The 12,900-nt window shown below is 42.4% G+C and overlaps 1 protein-coding gene across 1 annotated transcript in view; it reads left to right on the forward strand.

The window, feature by feature from the left end:
• Window positions 1-12,900, forward strand: part of Dnah6 (dynein axonemal heavy chain 6) — a 182,621-nt gene that overhangs the window by 187 nt on the left and 169,534 nt on the right. The window contains exons 2-4 of the mRNA XM_075983804.1: window positions 1,926-2,248; window positions 6,763-6,924; window positions 8,632-8,888. Coding sequence (XP_075839919.1) covers window positions 2,021-2,248; window positions 6,763-6,924; window positions 8,632-8,888 — 647 coding nt within the window. The 5' untranslated portion in view covers window positions 1,926-2,020. The remainder of the gene's footprint in view (window positions 1-1,925; window positions 2,249-6,762; window positions 6,925-8,631; window positions 8,889-12,900) is intronic.

A 12,900-nucleotide genomic window follows, 5' to 3' on the forward strand; every position in this document is an offset into this window, starting at 1 on the left:
GAGGATGAATTCGGTGGTAGCTTACTACCCCCGGGGACTGGAAAGTGAGGACTAGAGATGTCAGGCTTACCCTGTACCTTACACTGACCAATCTAGACTTATCCTGACCAATAGGACAGTTCCTAGACACCAGATATAAAATGCACGCGGAAAAATTAAATATGACCCTGCATCCCACAGCATCATTATGTATTGAAATGATAGTTTGGTTGCTAGGTAAAGCACATTATTAAGATCGAGACCTCTCGTTTTTAATGGGGTTACTTGAGAAGTTAAAATTACATAAGGGGCTTTTGATTGATTCTTATTGTCACTGAGCTAGGTTAAAACGTAGGTATGTCAACACCTGGTTCAAGACATTTTGTACTACATGATGTGTGTGTGTGTATACATCTATATGTGTACCCTTGCATATGCACATGGGAGGCTAAGAGATTGACATTGGCCTATCTTCCCCAACTGCTTCTCCACTCTGTTTTTGTGTTTTATTTAATTTAATTTATTTATTTATCTATTTAGGTTTTTTTTTTCCAAGACAGGGTTTCTCTGTATAACCTTGGCTGACGGGAATTTGCTCTGTAGACCAGGCTGGCTCGAACTCACAGAGATCCATCTGCTTCTGCCTCCGAAGTGCTGGGATTAAAGGTGTGCACCACCACTACCAGCACCACCAGCTCCCACACTGTATTTTGAGACAGTGTCTCTTACTGAATCTGGAGCTTGGCTAACTTGGCTGGCCAGCAAGCCCTGGGATCCACCTGTCTGCCACTACTCCCCAATGCTGGGGTTGCATGCAGCACTTCTTTTCACGCGCGTGCTAGAGATGTAAACTCAAGTCCTCAGGCTTGTTGTCCTGTTTGGCTTTTTATCAACTTGATTGATACAAGCTAGAACCATTTGGAAAGGGCTCTCAATCAAGAAAATACCACCATAAGGCTGGCCTATAGGCTTGTCTGCCCAGCATTTTCTTGGTTAATGACTGATGTGTGAGGGTCCAGTCCACTGGAGGCTGTGCAACCCCTAAATACAGGTGGTCCTGGGTTGTATAAGAAAGCAGGCTGAGTAAGCCATGAGGAGCAAGTCAGCAAGCAGTGTTCCTCCGTGGTGTCTGCTTCAATTCCTGCCTTGAGTTCCTGCTCTCATTTCCCTTCAAGATGGCCTACAAATTGTAAGATGAAGTAAACCCTTCCCCCCGCCCCAAGTTGCTTTTGGTTAATGTTTTAGCACAGCAATAGAAACCCTAAGATACTTGTGAAACAGCATTTTGTAGACGCAGCCATCATCCCAGCCCCTTAGCTACATTTTTAATAAAACAAGTTCCTTAGGAGATGTTTTGCATACTCAGGTCTGAGAAATTTAATGATCAATGCCCTTCTCTTCATCCTTCCAAATCTAAGCCAGTGCAGTCCCCAGACCAGTCCTTCTTCAAGACTAGGCATACATCTCAGCTTTTATTCCTCTGGCTCAAGCACTCTGTTGGGGAAGACTTTGAGTGCTTTAGCTGGTTTCCTTTGGCGGAAGCAGGTGAGTTCAGTCGTCCCTAGACCTTAATCCTCTCTCCACGTCCTACGACTCTCCCCAGGAATTTTGTTCAACACCACATCTCAGTTTCTTTCCCTTCCTTTACCCCATTTGTAGGGCCCAAGTCTACCCTTGTTCCTGGTGTTCATCTTGAGGACAGTTTCTGGTCAGCTAACTAAAAAGCATTCTGTTTGTTCCTGTGCTTCCCCCCCCTGCCCTGCCTGGTGATTAGCTGTAGGGCATTGTTGACTCCATCTTTGGCATGGTAATTTATCACCTGCTTGGGCGGAAATCCTTGTGCAGCAGCTAGATATATAAGGATTTCCCCAAGGTTGAATAAACGGCATTCAGCTGATCTCCTTTTGAATGACCCAGGTCTCTTTATGTGTTCTTTCAATCTCCAGGCCCTTGCCCTACTCGCTTAAGGTACAGAGGCACGCGAACTGTACCTAGGGGGTAACACAGAATCGGGTGTTACACCATTCATGTAGGAGTAAAGATGGCTTTCCAAGCCCCAGAGAGTGAAATTGACCTGAAAAATGTCCAACGCCAGCAAGAAGAAAATCCTGTGCTTGCCAAACTAAACAGTATAAAGGCAAAAGGCATTCTGAATTATGCAACCCGCAAGGAAAATGAACCGGAACTGCAAACCCTGACTTTCAAGCACACTACAAGGGCCCAAGAGAAGACAAGAAAGCGGCAGCAGCCTGTAAAACTGGAGCCTCTGGTAAGTTCAAAACAGAAAAACCACACACACACACACACACACACACACACACACACACACACCACCCCCGAAGACAAGAACAGGCATTTGGGCCACTTTTCACACACACAAGGAGTTGTGAAGTTGCCTTACCAGACTGAATCCCAGACTCTTGAGTGACAAAGAACAAAAGTTAATTAAGAACTTGCTTATATAACGTTGTAAATAACACAGATGTTCGTTCAACAAATATGAAGTTTTAGGCACTGTTTAAGTTGGGAGCTCAATGATGACCCAAGCTTCCTAGTGGATAAATCCTCTAGAAGGTTCTGTGTAATTCTGATATTTAATTGTATATTTTGAGGATTTCTCAGGTAACATTTAATGCTAGTAAAAGTCTTATGCACACTGACAAAGTTTTATGAAAGTATATGCCTCATATTCGTTAATTTTGTGTGTGTGAAAATCTTTTTTGAGGTAATTTTGTGTAGCCGTGGCTATCCTGGAACTTGCAATGTGGACAAGGCTGGCACTGAACTCACAGAGATCTGACTGTCTCTGCTGAGTGCTCTACTGACTGATGGCTTTAAAATAAGATTATTATAGTGCATACTGATCTCCAAAGTTTCTCTTGTCTTTTTGAGAATATGTTTTTAAATTATATTTTTGTATATATGTGTATTTGTGAGCTTGCACACGCATGTGGAGGTGAGCAGACAACTTGCTGGAGTCAGTTTTCTCTTCCAACCTGTGGGTCCCAGCGATCAAACTCAGGTCCTGAGGGTTGGCAGCAAGTGCCTTTACCCACTGAGTCATCCTGCCAGCCCTTAGAGTATCTATTTAAATTAAACACATGCAGAAATTATTCTAACCCATGCATATGGTGGTACCTTATTTCTTAGATGGGGTCTTACTACGGAGTGTAGTGATATTTCATTTGTATTTTAATAAATAAAGCTTGCCTGAAGATCAGAGAGTAAAATAGCCCCATTGGTCAGCCTTACAGACCAGGCAGTGGTAACACACACCTTTAATTCCAGTAGTCACACTAGTTTGCCATAGAAACCCGATGGTGAACTCCTTTAATCCCAGCCCTAGAGAGGAATGTAAAATGGGAAGAGACAGCTCACTGACACAGTCTCATTCTGAGGTTCCTGGAGGCAGGATCGCCATTTCAGACTGAGATAGAGGTAAGAGCCAGTGGCTGGCTGTTTTGCTTTTTGATCTCTAGGCAAGCTTTTTTTAAATTAAGCTGCAAATGAAATATCACTACAAATAGAGCGCAAAGCAAAGGCCACTTGCCTCAGCCTTCCTGAATGTTGTTATTATAGACATCTGCCACCACATCCAGATGAAGGTTCTTTTCCAACAGACTGATGCATACTGTTGCCTAGCTGCACCGTAGTAAACACCCATTAACTGGTTTCCAATGGAAGGGAATTTAGGTTGTTTCTTATTTTGTGATGTATTACTTTCCTATGGTGTATAATGCTCCTTTGTACATATACAGATATAAAGATTGATTCCTAGCATTGTTATTTTGTAAGTCATGTCACATACACACACACACACACACACACACACACACACACACACACACACACACACACAGAGTTTTCTTCAGATGGGCTCTAACTATGTAGCCCTGGCTGATGTGGAATTTGCCATGCATACTAGGCTGGCCTTGATCTTACAGTCATTCGCTTGCTTCTGCCTTCAATATAAACACTTCTAACTTTGAACAGTGCTTTGGGTTGCCCGCCAGAAAAACTTCTCTGCCTTTTAATGGAGGTGAGGGTGTGCACACCCACTCATTTGCACACTGGATGCTATTTTTGTTAGACAAACAGATTTACAATAGTATTATGTTGATGTAATTTATATCACATTTAATTAATGCTTTCTATTAAAAGAAGTGTTACATTTTTATTTAGCTATTTTATATATCTATAAATGCTTCCATGTCATATTTCCCACAATTCACATTTGGCTCTTTTTATTCTTTAATTTTGTTCTGGTGGTTTAGCTGTTTTTCTATAATAAGCTCCTATCATTCTCTTATAAAATTGATTGTGGAGTGTTTTGATTTTGATCCTTATTTTTAAAGAAGCCCTGTTGGAGGTCTGGAGAGATGACTCAACTGTTAAGAGCACTTGCTCCTCTTCTGAAGGACCTGAGTTTGATTCCTATCACAACCACCTGTAACTCCAGCTCCAGGGATCTCAGAAACCTCCTCTGGCTGTTATGGGAACCCACACACATGTAGCATACATACACACACACACTCAGACACATACACATATTAAAACTTAAAAAATTCTGTTTATTGCAAGTAATATCCTTTTAAATTCTCGCATTTAATTTTCAACTTTTGTTTTCAAGCTATATAATGAATATTATTAATTCTAATATTCCTGATTTTATTTCCTAGTAACTAAATCAATTTGTAACTGGAGGTTTCAGCCTAGTCTATTTGGCAAGTCCCAAGCTAATGAGAGTCCTGTCTCCAAAAATGAGGTGGATAGCACCTGAGGAATAACATCCACAGTTCCCCTCTGCCTCCATAAACATATCAACATACACATGGACTTGAACATGTATGTATACACACAACACAACACAAACAAAACCCTGTGTGCTTTCTGTGTTCTGCTCATTTTTTCCTGCATTGAATCTAGTCTGAAGTTGCTCCCCATTTGGGACTTTGTCTTAGTATAGATCTTCGAAAACTTATTAGAGTCACACTACTCTGACATCTTCAGTCTGCCTCTAACACCTAGAGACTGGAATTTGAAGGATTCACACCTAGTTTCCACAGCTAATCTCATGGTAAACTTATTATTGATGAGGCTGTGTAGTGGTTTGGATAAGGATGGCACCCGCTGACTCCTATATTTGAATACGTAGTCACCAGGGAATGGCACTATTTGAAAGGATTAGAAGGATTAGGAGGTGTGGTATTGTTGGAGTAGAGGTGGCCTTGTTGGAGAGAGTGTCACTGGGGGTGGGCTTTGAGGTTTCAAAAGCCCATGTCAAGCCCAGGCTTTCTTTCTTTCTGCCTGTGAATAGCATATAGCTCTCAACTACTTCTCCAGCATCATCCCTACCATGCCTGCTACTGTGGTCCCCATGATGATGGTAGTGGACTAATCCTCTGAAACTGTCAGAAAGCCCCAACTAAGAGTTTGTGTGTGTTGCAAGGAGCCACTTGTTTGTTCCGCTGCCCAGAACCAAAATAACCATATAGAAACTGTATCCATTAAATCACTGCTTGGCCCATTAGCTCTAACTTCTTATTGACTAACTCTTACATCTTAGTTTAACCCATTTCCATTAATCTGTGCATCACCACGAGGTCGTGGCCTACCAGCAAAGTTTCAGCACATCTATCTCCAGTGGCAGCGACTCCATGGTGTCCCCTGACTCTGCCCTTCTTTCTCCCAGCTTTCAGTCCAGTCCTCCCTGCCTACCTAAGTTCTGCCCTATTAACAGGCCAAGGCAGTTTCTTTATTCATTAATGATAATCACAGCACACAGAGGGGACTCCCAAATCAGCTGTGATCATAGGATCACTCACAGCAATAGAACAGTGACAAAGACAGGTTGTGTATAGCTTTCGGAATTGTATTCAGAAAAACTTGCACAGTAGATAAAAATCTTAAAGCACACTTCTACCAGGTACACATCTTCTCATTTTCCCCCTTACATAGAAGAAAAAGGTGCAACAGTATTTTGAATATAATTATTTACAGTTTCATAATTTTCACCCAAAACAGAAATTTTTGAGAAACTATCATAATTTTTCTTTCAGTTGCTGTGATAAACACTAAGCAACCTGGAGAACAAAGGGTTTATTTTCACTCACAAGTAGCAGTCCACCATCCCGGGAAGCCATGCAGGAGATCGGGGTGGGAACGGAAGAAAGAATGTTTGCTCCCCACAGTTTGTTCAGCCCTTTCTTATACCTCCTAGGTCAACCTGTTCCACTGTGGTCTAGGTCCTCCCATGACAATCATTAGTCAAGAAAATGCCCCATAGACATGCCCACAGGCCATTCTGATGGAGGCAATTCCTCAAAAGAGTTCTCTCTTCCCAGGAGACTCTGGTTTGTGTCAACTTGACAACGACCAATCATGATAGAGATTGACCTCCTTTCTAATGAGTGTCTGCTGGGTATCTTTGGGCATCCTTGTGTTTTCTAGAGCCTTGGTCCTGTTTCAGTCACCACACAGACGTTTGTGTTTGCTTTTAGCTCCCAACAGTTGCGAGGTAGTAAAATGGTCACAGTTAACTAGGGGTATGAGATTCACCATTCTGAACTTTTCTTAATCTTAATTCTAGAAGTGTTTGTTGACACCAAGCATCAGAGTCTTGTTTGAGCAGCAGATCCAAAGCAGGATACAGGAGTACTGTGGCTTGGCATAGGAACTTAGAGGAAAGGGGATCAATTTTCAACAGGGCAAGGGTTCAACAGCAGTGAAGAATGACGTCTGCAAAGATGTTGACAAGATTTCCCCATCTCTTACTCCCCAAAGCCAGTGCTGAAAGTCTACCAAGATCATATGCAGCCAGAATACACCTATGAACAGAATCGACAACAACTAATAAAATCTGGGATTCTTAAGCCCTCACCGAGCATGACTGACAGGTCTTCACTTACCATTCAGGAGTCTCCAGAGGCCGTGAAGAGGAAGCAGGTAAGATATGCCAAATGCTTAAGCAATCTTGAAAAGTGGCACGTATGTGGTGTTGCTCACTCACTTTTAATCCCTAAGAATATAGATAAGGTTGTCCATATTGGGAACATAGAATGTTTCTGAAGAAAATGAGCACAGGATTGAAAAACCATGGAGAGATTTTTAATGCCTTTATTGTCTTCTGACATTTTCTTGCATGTTAATGGTGTCCCAAATGTTGTATATAATTATTTGTAATTTGTAATAGTTTTTATATCAAAAGTGGGAAACTTGGAAAACTCTAAAGAAGGGCAATAAAAGGTGGTGCACACCATTAACCCCAGCACTTGGGAGGCAGAGGCAGGTGGATCTCTGTGAGTGTGAGGGCAGCTGGACTACATAGTAACTTCAAAAGGTAGAGACAAAGACAGAACCAAAAGATATCTTAAAGTCAGTGGAAACTATAAAGCTGATTTACTGCCATACAGTTCTCTTGGAATGAATTTAAGAAAGGCTTGTCGGAGGATGACTTTAAGTCAGTGGTTCCCAACCTTCCTAATGCCGAGACCCTTTAATACAGTTCCTCATGCTATGGTGACCCCCAACCATAAAATTTCCTTGTTGCTACTTTATAACTGTAATTTTGCTACTGTTATAGACTATAGTGTAAATATCTGTGTTTCCCTGTGAAAGGGTTGTTTGGCCCCCACAGGGGTCACAACAACTGCTGTATGAGTCATTATAGATAACTAAGAAAGAGATAGAGGCGAGAGAAACCGTGCTCCTTCTCAAGAGACAATGGAAGCAGAGCCAGGATAATGTCTGACTTTATTACAAACTGTTCATTTGGTATAAAATGGGCCTCACAACCTGAGAGTTAAGAAGAAAAGAGAAGTCGTGTGGCCATCTTGCATGGAAAGAATGGTAGCTTTTGAGCAATGCACAGTTGCTAGATGTAATTGAAGGGATTTGCTAAAAGGGTTAAAGAGAAACGTGGAAGAAAAGGAGATGCCAGGAGAAAGAGAATGATATTTTTTCAGAATATGGATCTCCCAGAAAGCTGTTGAAATTCTGCATTGGGGTTTGAGCTCGGCCTTCCGGCTCACAATGCGACCCAGCTACTAGTTAGTTCCAGGACTCCTGAGAGCAGGTTAGAGATGCAGAATCCCAGGCTCCATCCCAGCAGGACTGAATCAGAACCTGCCTTTGAAACAAGCCCACTCCCCACCTCTTATCCACATGTACATTTACATCTGAGAAGCCCTGGTCCACGAAACAGGCGAGTATTCATTAATAAAATAAATGCTTCCCAAGAGCTGTAGCAATGGTTTCCAGGACTCACTGTGACCGTCCCTGAGCTCCACAAGGAAGTCAAGTTCATTACAGGTCATGATGGCAGCTGTGGAAGACTGCATTCTTCAAAGAGCATCAAGGTTGTCACTAAGTGCTAAGGCTGGAGGGATTCAGACACAACACAGCTGAGGGGGCGGGGCATGAGCTCGCAGGGGCTCCAGAGAGCACAAGGGGAAGAAGTGCACGGAGTTACAGGAGAAAAGGCAGCGGGGCTATTGTGCCGCAGAGGGGTGGTGTGACTGAGAAGCCACTCCTCAAGCATCGTTTGAGAGTTTTCCACTGGAGAATGTTCCCCTCTCAGGGGATTTTCTGCCTTTTTCTTTTTCCCTTTGGCACAAACTCGAGTTTAATACAGTTGTCTTTGTTTAACTCCAGCGCTCCTCTGCTGAAATGTTCGCTCCTTCCCCTTCTAAAGTGCAGCGCACGAGTATTGGGAGAAGAGGGCTCTTCGCAAAGAGGTCTTCGACTTACCCTAAGTACATCTTCCACGACCGAGAGGAAGTCGTTAAAGCCAACATTAGAGATCCTTTGCAGATCATCAAGATCATCCATGAGAATGAGCATCTCGGATTCCTTTACATGATTTCGGCAGTGCCCAAGTCTTCCATTGAATACGATACATATAATCTAAAGTGAGTTCCCTTTTATGAAGCAATTCATGTAGTGTAACAAATCACAAATGAGATTGCAAATATTATCCATAATTGATTTGGTACTGGTGATAAATATGACCAATAATAATGTTGATTGTCTCCCAAGGGAAAGTGAAACCCATGCAGTAATTTTATTTGTACTTCCCATTATCTTTCCTTTTTCTAGATATAAAAATTAACTATTTTACAGGACAATAAACTACTGTGTTTTTCATATATCTATGTAGCATTAACTTAACATAATGTTACAGCATTATTTTGATCAATATGTAAACATTTTTGTCTTTTTATTATTGAGAAAAAAATCAAACTATAAACAGTAGATGATACATGATTTATTTTACATATAACCTTGGGTTTTCTTAAATTTTGTTTTGTTTTATGTGTGTGAGTATTTGTCTGCCTGCCTCTGCCTCCCAAATGCTGTGCAAGTACTTTTAACTGATGGGCTGTCTCTCCAAGTTTACACCAGCTTTTCTTTATAGAGTGGAAATGAGGGTTTCGAGGAATAAGGGACATTATCAAAGAGACACATACTCTCTCCATTGATACTAAGCATACATGCTGTTGCAATAATTTGAAGTATCATGGGGCTGTTGATGATTTAGAGTTATTAAGCAGGAAAGGTCAGAGGCATAGATGGTAGCTGTTCCACCTACTTGAAAAGATGACACTGTCTGTCTCCATCACTCCGTCAGCTTGAAAGATACTGTCAAGTCTTCCCTTCACAGCGATAACAGCTGGGTTGTGACCCCAGTTTCTCAAGCTACTGTCCTCATCGTTGGCTCTCTTGTTTTCCTTATTGAAGACTCTCCTTTCAACTATAGTGATCTGTATGTCAGATTACACTGAAAACAACTGTTCTGGTGAGAGGAGACACTATTTTCATGAAAATGTAAACTAATAGACTTGTTTGTTGTGAATCCCAAAAGTTTTACTAATAGATAGATTTGGGTTGCCATGATTGTGTTCTTTTTGGATGACATTATTTTTTAGTCCTTTTCAACACTCTCTGTCTTACATTTTTCCCGCCGTTTCTTCCTCAATTGAGCAGGAGAAGTGACATGTTTCCAGCTAAGCCTTCAACCACATTTATACTCAGCATCTTGTGCAGACACAAGAAGTTGGCTTGTTTGTTTTTAGCTTTAGCTTCTGCAAAGAGACAAGAGTAGGACTTTTCTCTAGCTTCCCTAGTGGGAACTAGGATAGCTATGTAAAGCGAGAAAAGATTGTTTTAAAAATAATTAATTAAAATTAAAAAGAAGAATTTTGTCAGAAATCAGAAAATATTTTGATGCAGCTTTGCAGATTTAGGTAGGAATGGTTCTTGGTTCTGAAGCTGGGGATGTAACTGACGTTTCCATATCCAAATGAGCTGAGGAAAATTCCAGTAGTTGCTGGGAATTATATTAACACATGCAGACTAGGAGAAGAAAATCAAAATTTTGATTTCCCTCTCTAGGAGAGGAAGAATTAACCCAGTTCTGGGGTTATTTTTATTTGAGGTGTGGATCTGAACTAATTACTTCTGTATTTGAGAGACAGATTCACCAATGTTTCCAAAACACACAGCATGACCAGATTTTAGCACAATTATCCTACCACAAGAATACACTGCGTGTGTTACAGAAAGAGATATCTTTTAGAGTTAAAGAGTAAAAAACAATGGTGCCTTTGATAGCTAATTACAAGGGGACCAGGCATCCAAATGCTGGGGATTTCTAGCCATCTGGCACAGGGCAATAAAGCATCCTCCACCGCTTGCTGCCTCCTGTTTATGCGACTCTCTCAACAGAGGTGGCTGCTAAGACCTTCAACAGATCTTCACCAAGTCTTAATTCGAAATTCAGGGAGCTGCTTCAGAAAGGGTTAGGGACATCTTCACAGTTACTTATGAACTACATTGTACATGAGACTTTTATCAAACTCAAGATTGACTGTGTCCTCTGCATTCTGAATTTTTTTTTATTGTATGGTATAAAGAATCATCACTAATGTCTTTACATGGCCTGCAATCACCAAAGTTCCATCACTGTGTGAGTATTTTATATCAAATTTGGGGAGTGTTCTAGGATTACAGAACATTTTTATACTGCATGAGAACATGACCTTTGTTTAAAAGCCACAGCTCCCTTCCCCTGGTTAAGAGTAAAGTTGACTGGGTCTAGATAACATTGATTAGGATTTTTAAGAATGACCCTGATTGGTAAATTATTTCTTCTCGGGGATAAGCTGAAAAAATATGAATAGATAGTAGAGAGTCATCACTCTGGGATCCCACATCATCCTGGGATGGTGGAGAGTCATCACTCTGGGATCCCACAGCATCCTGGGATGGTGGAGAGTCATCACTCTGGGATCCCACAGCATCCTGGGATGGTGGAGAGCCATCGCTCTGGAATCCCACAGCATCCTGGAATGGTGGAGAGTCATCACTCTGGGATCCTACAACATCATGAGATGATGGAGAGTCATCACTCTGGGATCCCACATCATCCTGGGATGGTGGAGAGTCATCACTCTGGGATCTCACAGCATCCTGGGATGATGGAGAGTCATCACTCTGGGATTCCCACAGTGCAGTGTCCTGAGATGGTGGAGAGTCATCACTCTGGGATCCTACAACATCATGAGATGATGGAGAGTCATCACTCTGGGATCTCACATCATCCTGGAATGGTGGAGAGCCATCACTCTGGGATCCCACAACATCCTGGATGGTGGAGATTCATCACTCTGGGATCCCACAGCACAGCATCCTGAGATGGTGGAGAGTCATCACTCTGGGATCTCACAGCACAGCATCCCGGGATGGTGGAGAGTCATCACTCTGGGATCTCACAGCACAGCGTCCTGAGATGGTGGAGAGTCATCACTCTGGGATCTCACAGCACAGCATCCTGGGATGGTGGAGAGTCATCACTCTGGGATCCCACAGCACAGCATCCTGGGATGGTGGAGAGTCATCACTCTGGGATCCCACAGCACAGCATCCTGGGATGATGGAGAGTCATCACTCTGGGATCCCACAGCACAGCATCCTGGGATGATGGAGAGTCATCACTCTGGGATCTCACAGCACAGCATCCTGGGATGGTGGAGAGTCATCACTCTGGGATCTCACAGCATCCTGGGATGGTGGAGAGTCATCACTCTGGGATCCCATAGCACAGCATCCTGGGATGATGGAGAGTCATCACTCTGGGATCTCACAGCACAGCATCCTGGGATGGTGGAGAGTCATCACTCTGGGATCCCATAGCACAGCATCCTGGGATGGTGGAGAGTCATCACTCTGGGATCCTACAACATCATGAGATGATGGAGAGTCATCACTCTGGGATCTCACAGCATCCTGGGATGGTGGAGAGCCATCACTCTGGGATCCCCACAGTGCAGAGTATCTTGGGACCTGGATTTGGAAAAGGACTTTTCATCAATGAACAAGACATCCTAAGGAAATAAGATTACAGAACATTGCACACACCATCTACATTTTTATGGGTTTTGCTTGACCTAGTTGTCCCTTTCTGTCTACTGACTGGATTCGGTTGGATCCTTATAAGAACAGTCTCAGGGCAGAGGCGATAGTTCAGTCAGTAAAGTAATTACTTTTCAGTTGTGAGAATTTGAGTTCAATCCCAGCACCCTTAATTCCAGCACTTGGGAAGTAGAGGCAGGCGGGGGATCTCTGAGTTCAAAGCCTGCCTTGTCTACAGAGCAAGTTCCAGGACAGCCAAGGTTGCACAACCTGACCGTTTGTGTCTTAAGTTATTTACCTTCAACCACTACAGGCATGACACAGATGTCCAAGGCTACTCTAAAGGGGCTTAGACTCCTGATTCAGAATGCAGAACCAAGAACAGAACATACATGTGGAAAAAGTTGGTTTTCCTCAAGCTACTGTCTACTCTTTATCTAATGCTTATAATGATTTTTTCTGTTTTTAATTATGTGTATTGGGGGTTGGGGATATGTACACATGAGTGTA

Source organism: Microtus pennsylvanicus, chromosome 8 (assembly GCF_037038515.1).
Source record: "Microtus pennsylvanicus isolate mMicPen1 chromosome 8, mMicPen1.hap1, whole genome shotgun sequence".
NCBI classification, from domain to species: Eukaryota; Metazoa; Chordata; class Mammalia; order Rodentia; family Cricetidae; genus Microtus; species Microtus pennsylvanicus.